At 41.0% G+C, this 10236-nt stretch overlaps 1 protein-coding gene across 1 annotated transcript; it reads left to right on the top strand.

The window, feature by feature from the left end:
• Window positions 1-7293: 7293 nt before the first annotated feature.
• On the top strand, window positions 7294-9566 carry LOC110520529 (transcription factor Sox-1a-like). The gene has a single exon (XM_036975090.1). It carries the CDS (start codon window positions 7717-7719, stop codon window positions 8740-8742), a length of 1026 nt encoding a protein of 341 aa, XP_036830985.1. The 5' UTR covers window positions 7294-7716; the 3' UTR covers window positions 8743-9566.
• Window positions 9567-10236: the final 670 nt, after the last annotated feature.

The raw sequence follows: 10236 nt of genomic DNA, 5'->3' as shown, positions 1-10236 counted from the left end.
ATAATCTTTATGGAACAAAAGCAACATTTATTGTGTAACTGGGAGTTTCGTGAGTGAAAGCAAATGAAGATCATCAAAGGTAAACAATTAATTTTATTGCTTTACTGATTTTCGTGACCAAGCTACCTGATGCTAGGTGTTCATAATGTTTTGTCTAGTTATCGATAAACTCACACAAATGCTTGGATTGCTTTCGCTATAAAGCATATTTTCAAAATCTGACACGACAGGTGGATTAACAACAAGCTAAACTGTGTTTTGCTATATTGCACTTGTGATTTCATGAAAATTAAATATGTTTAGTAATTTTATTTGAATTTGGCGCGCTGCAATTCAGGGGGTGTTGATGAAAATGATCCCGCTAACGGGATGGGGTGCGTCAAGAAGTAAATTAACTAAGAATTTGCACCAGTTTTGAAGTATTTCTTCACAACATTACAGATAATGGAAAAAGTTTCCCGGAGATTATGAGGTTAAAAATGGATTACTGTTTAATTACAGTTTACTACTATTTATAACTATCTGCAGAGCAACGTCTTCACAGTAACTCACTACACAAACCAAATGGTTGACTGTTAATTCCTCATGCCAAGTGTTTGACTAGCTCAACTACTACACCAGACTGGAGACAATGGAGCTGGGAGTCAGCTCCATATGAGTCCCATGTGGCCATCACACAGACAGATTTGCCTTACAGATTGACCTGTTCAACCAGCCAGGTCACTCAAGATCCACTTTGAAATCCTACATCTGTCCAGGTGCCCAGGACTTTGGGTAATATATATATATATTTTAAAGAGTCCACTAGGGCCAGCAGTGAGAGCTATTATCATCTCACATGTTCAGAGATAGGCACTCTTTTTATCTGTTTTTGTTTTAATCCTGTACCAAACTTTAACCATTAACTTAACCATTCAGAATCAATGCCTACACTTGCTGTGAGGTGCTGTGAGGTGTCAGCGACAGCGGCGGTGCAACCCAGGGTGCAACTGCAGCAGGAGGAGCAACCCAGGTTGTCCAAAACACCTCGAAATTTGCCGTTTGGAGCCCTTTCAAAATTTGACTTTTGAAGTGAACTGGACAGATGTCAGCATCTGAAGTCAAATTGGTCAAACTGTGAGATCTTGTTGGTTAAATTGCAGAGCCAGGGCCCACTCCTGCTTGCCTGCCTGCCATTAAATGTGTGTGTGTGTGTGTGTGTGTGTGTGTGTGTGTGTGTGTGTGTGTGTGCGTGCGTGCGTGCGTGCGTGCGTGTGTGCGTGTGTGTGTGTGTGCGTGTGTGTGTGCGTACGTGTGTGTGCACATCAATCTCCATCATGACGCTGAGTGTAACAGCCTGCCTGTCAGACCCATGTGGTGGCAAGCTGTGAAGGTCTGCTAATAGACTTTTACATAATAAACCCTAGAAGTGCCCTGTGTACACCTGATGGGGGAACTTTAATTATTTTATAAGTTAAAAGGGTACCTTAATGCTTCTAAAGACTTGGAAGGTTTTGTAGGAATGCATAATGAAAATGTGAAACATACATTTGTTTGATTTTATCATGGATATTGCTATGCATACAAGCAGAAGGCTGGTAGTTTAATCAGAGTTATATAAGGGTAATCAGAGCAGATACTGTAAATACAGTCTGCAACCCTTATTTCAGCTCAAATTATTCAAGACAGTACACTTGAATTGAATTAAAAGTGTTATAGAGCTTTATGAATATCGTAAGTGAACCAACTCTCCTTCTCCCACTCCTTAGGCCTTTGCTCTGCAACTGATCTCCTCCATTCTCTCTTTTCCCAATCCTCTCCTCTGCTCTCTCCTCCGCTCTCTCTCTACCTATCCTCTCATTCAGTGCGTTGGGACCAGTAATGTGATTCGGCATCCGCATGCTGGGCGCGGCCAAGTCCCCACCCCCCTCTTCCCTGAATGCGACGCAGCTGCTTTTCAGAACCCAACCGCTTGAGTCCATTCATCCTGAGAGCGAACAAAACAGTGGCTATTTATTAGAATACTTGTTTTGTATTGTTCTGCACCAAACAAAAGAGGCTTCATTATGTAAGAAGCAAACCCCCTTTCACCGAGAGAAACAATAACTTGAAATGGTATTTTAGAGTATATAATAAATGTAATTTCTTCTTGTCTCTCGCCTCAGTGTGTGTTGAGTGGTGGGTTTGGGCACCGGGCACGGATGGCAGCGACAGCCGCTAGAGTGTAGTGGGGATGGCGGTCTTACAATAAGCTTTGGTGGGTTTAGGACGGCGTTAAGAGGAGGGGGAAGGAATCTTCTCATACTTCACTGGCTACGATATGAGGGACGACCAGGGAGACTTGCCTCAATTTGCATAACCTCGGCTGTTTTACACACAAGGAGGTTGGTTAGTCTATCTTTCCCTTGCCGCGTGTTCATTTTCCGGTTGCTGTTGTAGAAATACCTTTTAGATATGTATTATGAAGAACTTAAATATTTTGTATTTGAAAACGGTTAGTGTAACAATATGTTTTATGATGAGTTAAGATAGTTAAATAGAATAAATTGCAACTTTGGGTTCGTCAGTCCATGTACTCCGTTGACCCTTAAACCAACGCATATAAACTATGATACTTTTGTTTGTGTATTGTTCAATTGAATTTGAGGCAAATGCGAGTCTCAGTGCTTCGGAGAGTCTTGGAATCAGAGTGCGTAATGAACACCAGACCAAATAACGCATGCGCTAGGCGCTCTCGACTCTTTACAATTACTCCTAGCTGGATTTAGCCTATTCTTCATTAGATATATGTTAATTGAACGTAGAGGGCAGACATGTATCAACAGATAAAGCAGCTTTCCGGATCTCTGTCGCTGAAACAGGTGTTTCCACATGATAGCCGGGTCGGTTGATAAAAACACAAACAGACTACAGATGACTATGTCATGCCCGATAAACAACCAACTATAACACATTTGCTATAACACCTGGTTGTATAAGCGTTATCCGACGCTTCACACTTTAATGTCAGTCTTGTGGAAGTCAACTATAATAAATAATGTTCATTCAACATAGAAATGTATCAAAAAAGCAACGTCTATAAATCGAGTTGGTGTGCAGGCTTGTTCAAAATGGTGTACAAAATGCTTCCAACCCTTCATCCACACACACAAACCCTGTCATATTGTAACCATGCTAAATTCAACAATCTCCCTAGTTCAAGAGAGTCTTTACGCGCATGACCTGCAGTACTCCTCGTAACAGGCGCAAAAAAATGAACGGTTTGATACGTAGCCTGACCTGAAACTGGATCCTTCCCAATTTTGTTTTGATAGATTAATATCAAATTATAGAAAATAATTAGCCACCGATAATACAAGAAACAAAATAACATACAATCTATCGGATCCTATGATTACCATTTCCAAACTGCATGCTGTGGATTAGGCACATTTCCCCTGTAGAAATCTACATATAAAGTAGTGGCAGAGTACCAGACAAATAACTATAATAACGCGGAAGGGGATGAAAGTAAAGACCTGCTTTGGGGACGGCGGGCAACGTCTCTGTTCTCCTACCTCCTCAGGGCATTAATGTCAAGCACATGATATTGCAAGAGTGATAGGTAAACCTAATTTTGCTTCATTTCTTTGGGCAAAGGTGGAAGTTTAGTCTTAATTCAATAGTTGATGGCAGCATGGTCCACCAACATCACTCATTAATCAGAATATAATTCGAATCAAAGAAAGAAAGAAAATAACGAGTATTGTACTAGGCTGGTTGAAGGGGCTGGGTAGCTGCTGTGACCCTTGCCGCCGCGCGTGCACCTGCAGCGGCGCGTGTGTAGCGTTTCATAAAGAAGTAGGGAGAATTCTAACGCGCGAGGCGAGTGATCGAGAATGACAGGGAAAGTAAATATGACCCAAGAGGGTCGCACTGCGTTTCCAAAGGCTAATCCCTCAATGACGATGTTCAACGCTGGTTTCCCTTTGGTTTCAGGCTGTTTGAATTGTGTCTGATTTCTAGAACAGACATTTTGAGATTATGTTAACGAGGATAAAAAACATTTAGCCTATCATTGTAATATTGAATACATGTCAGAATAATAGGTAATAACAATTATAATAGCCTACCAATAATAATAATGATAATAATAATACAGATCATTCAGATTGTCATTGCCTTGATGAAATACGTGTTCAGCTCACCATGTCAGCACATATGTCATTTCGACCATTTCTAATACCTTTCATCTGACTTTTTGGCTAAATGAAATTAATCAGAAAAATAGCCAAAAATAACCTTAAGTATGCCTACAATTTCCAGAAAGATGTACGTCGATGTTCAAATATGCTCTTCAACAACAGGGGAAGTTCACACACCTTATAGAAGAAGAAATGTATATATATATATATATATATATATATATATACAATCCAGCACATTTTCTCCTGTGGGTTATTTTAATGGATCGCTAAACCAAAGATCAGACAACAGACCATGGTTTATTACAGCAAAACTCTATTTTCATACTATTAGAATATGTTAGATTGCAATAATAATTCAATGTAATTAGCCTATAGGCCTGTGAAGATAATTCAATGGCATGTTAGTGTTATCACAAATTTAAGATTAGGCTATAATGTCCAAAACCTGTCTCTGTGGATTATGTGCTTTCTTATTCATCGAAACTATATCTAGACCTACATGAGTTTTCCGGTAATAACAGGCCTATGAAAGTGTGTTATTATAGGCTATAATGTAGCCCTATTATTATTATGCTTCTTATTTGTTATACAATTTTCTACAATTGTCCTTGTCAGTATTAGTCTAGTAGTCCTAGTTGTTGTAGCCAGGTAGCAGCAGTTGTGATATGAAGTCAAAAGGGAGGCTCATATTTATTTCGATTTGATCTAGGAAGAGTGGTATCAGTGCGCTCTAGGTTGGCGCGCTTGTGCCAGTAGCCCATTCTCGGCGTGTCACATCCCCAAAAATATCTAATCTTCGACCGTAAACCATGAGACCTGGGTCGCCAGGTCACCATTGTGAGATCCCTTAACCATATTACAGAACGCAGAGGGATAGATAGATCTACATCTGAATAATCCCGGTCACGTGTTGGAGGCTATATCAATCTAATTAAAAGCAACGAACAATGATTAAATCGTTAGCCTCGCGGCGGGGAATGGGTATGTTGTTTTGCCTTTCAATTAGCCGCTGATTGCGCCTTTCACGGGTGGTCAGCTATGGAATGTGAATTATATGTGCACGGATTGAGCCTTGTAAACTATGTATATATAGGCTTAGCCCTAAAACTATTAACCCAATCGTGTAATTCAAAATACAGCATTGCCATTAGCTTGCGTGGTGTTTCCACATCTTTAAATCAAACGAATTATGGTGTAGTTTCTATCACCAAGTCTAAAACTTGTCTGATAATTATTTACATTGATGTCCATGTATGTTTGCCAAATGTCTTTGGGAAGTCTTGTGGCAACACTTCTGTGAACATAACGGCGCACAGTAGGCTCCCATGCTGTTATCCTTCAGATGACAGCAATGATGTGTCTACAATCTATATGTCTACAATCTGCCCCAGGGATTCAGTGTTGTGTTGTTGCTTTAGCCTCCTTAACAGCTGATTAGAAATAGTGAAATCTCTTCATGCAGCCCACAACTCCAGTGGCTTGTTCATAAAAGTATGACATCTGATGAAGCCATCCTTTAACGCACGGTTAGGTTGTGGTTAATGACGCAATACAGTGTGTGTGTGTGTGTGTTGATGTGTGTGCGCGCGTGCGTTCGTGTGGCCATCTAATTGTCTATTGGCTTTCTAAATATGGCATACTTGATGCAGGCAATACTCACAATTTTACTTGTAATGCATTAAACAAAATTAGCCTATGACAATTTCTCTAGCTTCTAAAACGAAGGGGTGGTAGGGGGCAACCCTACCCCCCCCCCCCCCCCCCCCCCCCCCCCCGCCACATAATACACATCAAGACCACAAGATGTCACCAAATTATTTTCCCAACTTTTCCCCTGGCTGTCACTGTTCTTGCTGTGTCATCACAACTTCTGGAGATGATCAAATGTTTTGATATTTTGAAAAAGTTTCAATGAAGTTAGATCACATTTTTTAAAATTAAATATGCAAGTAGGAAAGCCTTAAGATGAATAATCCACTTGTTTAGAGAGAAAAATGTTGATAATTTTTTTGTCAAGGGGTAATATGTTGGATGAGTGTGTTTGGGGCCAACTCCAACAAGAGATTAACTGCCCCCTGGGGGATAGTTACCCCTTTATGGTTACGAATGTAACTCTGGGGCGGCAGGGTAGCCTAGTGGTTAGAGCGGTGGACTAGTAACCGGAAGGTTGCAAGCTGACAAAGTACACAACTGTTGTTCTGCCCCTGAACAGGAAGTTAACCCACTGTTCCTAGACCGAAAATAAGAATTTGTTCTTATTAACTGACTTGCCTGGTATATATATATTTTTTTTAAATGTGTCATTTAGACAATGACTAGCCAAATTAGTGCTAGTTTATGCTAACTTGCTAGCTAGCAACTTCACTAGACGTAAATGCTAGCCAGCTAGCTAGTTAGCATAAGCTGCTAGTACTAGCTAGCAACCATACTACCAGATCATCTGAGATAAAATACATTAAAAAAGATAACGAAGCTTAATTTCAATTGTAAAATGTTTCCACTAGGGACTGATAACTACAGTTAATACAACTTTAAAGCCTATTAGCTATTTTACAAAGCATTTCATGTGTAAAGAGAGAGCTTTCAATTGGCATCCCCTGTTATTAAATGTTATATTCCAATGTTACTTAATGTTATTATTTATATTCCATTCAATATTATATTCAAATGAATTGTATATTAATTAAAAAACGACAATTGAAAACCTTTTGCTCCTGAATTACATTTTAAAGACTGCTGGGATTTAAAATCTTGCATTTTTCAAATAATATTTAGTGCAATTGTATAAATAAATTATATGGAATAGGAACAACAAAGAAAGAACAAATACAATGAACGTGCAGGTGAGTTAAAAAGATAAACTTTACATCAAATCTCCTCATAGTGAGGATATTAATGGTGCTTTACTTATCTCCCTTTCTTCTCCTAAGCATGACCTTTTACACATACCAATTTTTTTTTATCCAATTGAAGCTTTTTTTGTGGCAGCAATTAGTCATTGTTCTTAACGGGGCTAGTTACCCCCTATTACCCTATAGGCCTAGACAGTATAATGGCTATGCGGTTGAATAACTTTTAGGCTTGAAGTCTAGTATTGACAATGGCAAACGGACTCAGATTTCATGCCCACGCAATGTTTTCCACCATGTTCCCCCAGTGTGTTCCTCTTTCACTAGCTCAGCGTCACCTGACTGAGCGCCATGCAAATCTCTCTGCTTCTAGAACGCCATTGGCCGCTCGTGGCTCATTTAACCGCTGTCAAGGCACATCGTATGGCTGCCGCTTTAACTAACTTCTCAACTCTGACAGGGAAAGTGGCTCAAAGGCGCATTCTGTCAGTGGATGTGAACCAACAACCGGAGAGGAGATAAAGCACGCACAGAACATTTCTGAGATTCCCTCTTTCTTGGATTATTAATTAAGTTTACATTTCACTCATTTTGAGGTATACAATTGTTGATCCCTCGTGTGTACCTGCTCCGCCAGACTCGCGCACCGACTGAATCAGACACATTTTTTTCTGTTGGTAGAAAGTTTGAAAACCAGGTGAATGTATAGCATGATGATGGAGACGGACCTCCATTCCCCTGGACCCCAAACGAACACAAATTCGGGGCAGACGGGACCGAACAGCGGGTCCAAAGCGAATCAGGACCGGGTGAAGCGTCCAATGAACGCGTTCATGGTGTGGTCCCGTGGGCAGCGGAGAAAGATGGCCCAAGAGAACCCCAAAATGCACAACTCCGAGATCAGCAAGCGGCTGGGCGCGGAGTGGAAGGTGATGACGGAAGCGGAGAAGAGACCCTTCATCGATGAAGCGAAGCGGTTACGAGCCATGCACATGAAGGAGCACCCGGATTACAAGTACAGACCAAGACGGAAGACCAAGACCCTGCTGAAAAAGGACAAATACTCTCTGGCTGGTGGCCTGCTCTCTGGGGCTGGCGGTGGTGGAATGGGTCTGGGGGTCGGGGTGGGTTCATCCGGGGTCGGCCAGAGGTTAGAGAGCCCCGGGTGCCACGGGGGCTCCGCCAGCTCAGGCTACACGCACATGAACGGCTGGGCGAACGGTGCGTACTCGGGGCAAGTGGCTGCAGCAGCTGCGGCCGCGGCGATGATGCAGGAGGCGCAGCTAGTTTACAGCCAGCACCCGGGCAGCGGGCACCACCACCACTCACACCACCACCACCACCCGCACAACCCCCAGCCCATGCACCGCTACGACATGTCGGCGCTCCAGTACAGCCCCATCTCGAACTCTCAGGGCTACATGAGCGCCTCTCCGTCCGGCTACGGCGGGATCACCTACACGCAGCACCAGAGCTCTGGCGTCTCCTCCTCCGCTGCCATGAGCACGTTAGGGTCGCTGGTGAAGTCAGAGCCGAGCGTAAGCCCTCCCGTTAGCACTCACTCCAGGGGCCCTTGCCCCGGAGACTTGAGAGAGATGATAAGCATGTATTTACCGACCGGAGAGCCCGGGGACCCGTCGGTGCAAAGTAGACTCCACGCAATGCCGCAGCATTACCAGAGTGCGACGGCTGCGGTGAACGGAACGGTTCCGTTAACACATATATAGATTAAGCTATTCATAAGACTATGGAAACTGCAGACAGAACACAAAATAACATAACCAAATATTTACATATTTTTTTTAATGATCACGGAACTAGGCCTACCTGCATTTTGTACAGAATGTTTATGGTGATGTTGTAAATTAAAGGTAAATTAGCCTATCCATTTCGCCTTTTGGAGTATATACAGTCCCTTACGCACAGGATATGAGTTCAAATATTGGTTGTTGTGTTATAATTTTGACCTTTTTATGAAACCCACTTGTGGTTTAGGGCGATGCCAAATGAATGAATACATTTGGTTAACTATAATCGTATTATTCTGGGTTCACTGTAAGTTATAGAATAATAAGATAACATGGTTTTCATAATCATAAAAAAATGTTCAATATTGATTTTTCCCCATTTGCTAATTACCCAAGCGTTTGTAAACATGTCCGTTTATACTATGTCTATTTATGATCATAATGATCTCTTTTTATTGTAATAATTATTGTAAATTGTGAATAATTTTTAATATTTTAAAGACTGATGCGCAATTGCTATTGTATAATTTACGAGGTGCGATTGCGCTGAAATACAATTAAAATAAATTTCACACATATGTTGCTCTGGTTCTACAAAAAAAGTCTTAGCTTGATTATTGTTCACTATCTTCGGTTGCAAATTACAATTTGAGTTGTGTTTAATTTGAAACACACGAACATGATCAAAAAGTCTGACGCAAAGCTACGGATAGGCCACAGTAAATGTTGTTGTTTTTATAAGGGGAAAGTGTCTCTGGCAAACCCGTAACATTAAGCACGTTATTAAAAAGCGTATCAACTAATAATATTACCTATGCATATCTGCTTATTTGGCCATTTGATTAAAAGAGGACGGTCCCATGGTACACCCGAACTATTCTCAGGGTTTACATTTATGGGTTTATAATACTTTTTGTAAAGTCACTTGCAAGTTGTTCCAATGAAACAGGGTCCACAGATTTCACAGAGAGACACAGTATTCCTATAGTCCTTCGGAATATACATTTAGGATATGCGCGTCTCATATGCCATATGTTTTAATATACGGTAATGTGTGTTGTTGTTGTTGTTCTTGATTCTATTCTATTCATGGTATTTAACTCCCATAGTAATTTGAGTGCTGTTAGGCTACATGCAGTAGAGTTTATTATACTTGTATTACTGACAAGACTATTCAGCAGGTATTGGTTAGACAATAGCCCTGATGTAGTATAAGTTTAATGATGTTGTTAAAATGTGCAATGTATTATTCAAATAGCATATTATTATATATTTCTACATTACATAAAATACATTCTTATAGCCTATAGCCCTGTAAAAACGAGAGCAAAGCTGTTTCGAGTTGATATTTTTGTCTGATTTCCGTGGCTTTTTGAAAAACGTCTTAAACGCTTTAATTACAAATAGCGATCACCAAATGCCACTAGTACATTTAGAAGGAGAAGTATAGTTAGTCAGGCTCCCTCAACTACT

Source organism: Oncorhynchus mykiss, chromosome 3 (assembly GCF_013265735.2).
Source record: "Oncorhynchus mykiss isolate Arlee chromosome 3, USDA_OmykA_1.1, whole genome shotgun sequence".
NCBI classification, from domain to species: domain Eukaryota; kingdom Metazoa; phylum Chordata; class Actinopteri; order Salmoniformes; family Salmonidae; genus Oncorhynchus; species Oncorhynchus mykiss.
Note: the sequence above shows the minus strand (reverse complement) of the source record. Positions and strands in the feature narration are given on the sequence as shown.

Excerpts from the sequence above, each read along its gene's own strand:
- LOC110520529 (XM_036975090.1), top strand. The coding sequence starts at position 7,717 with ATGTATAGCATGATGATGGAGACGGACCTCCATTCCCCTGGACCCCAA.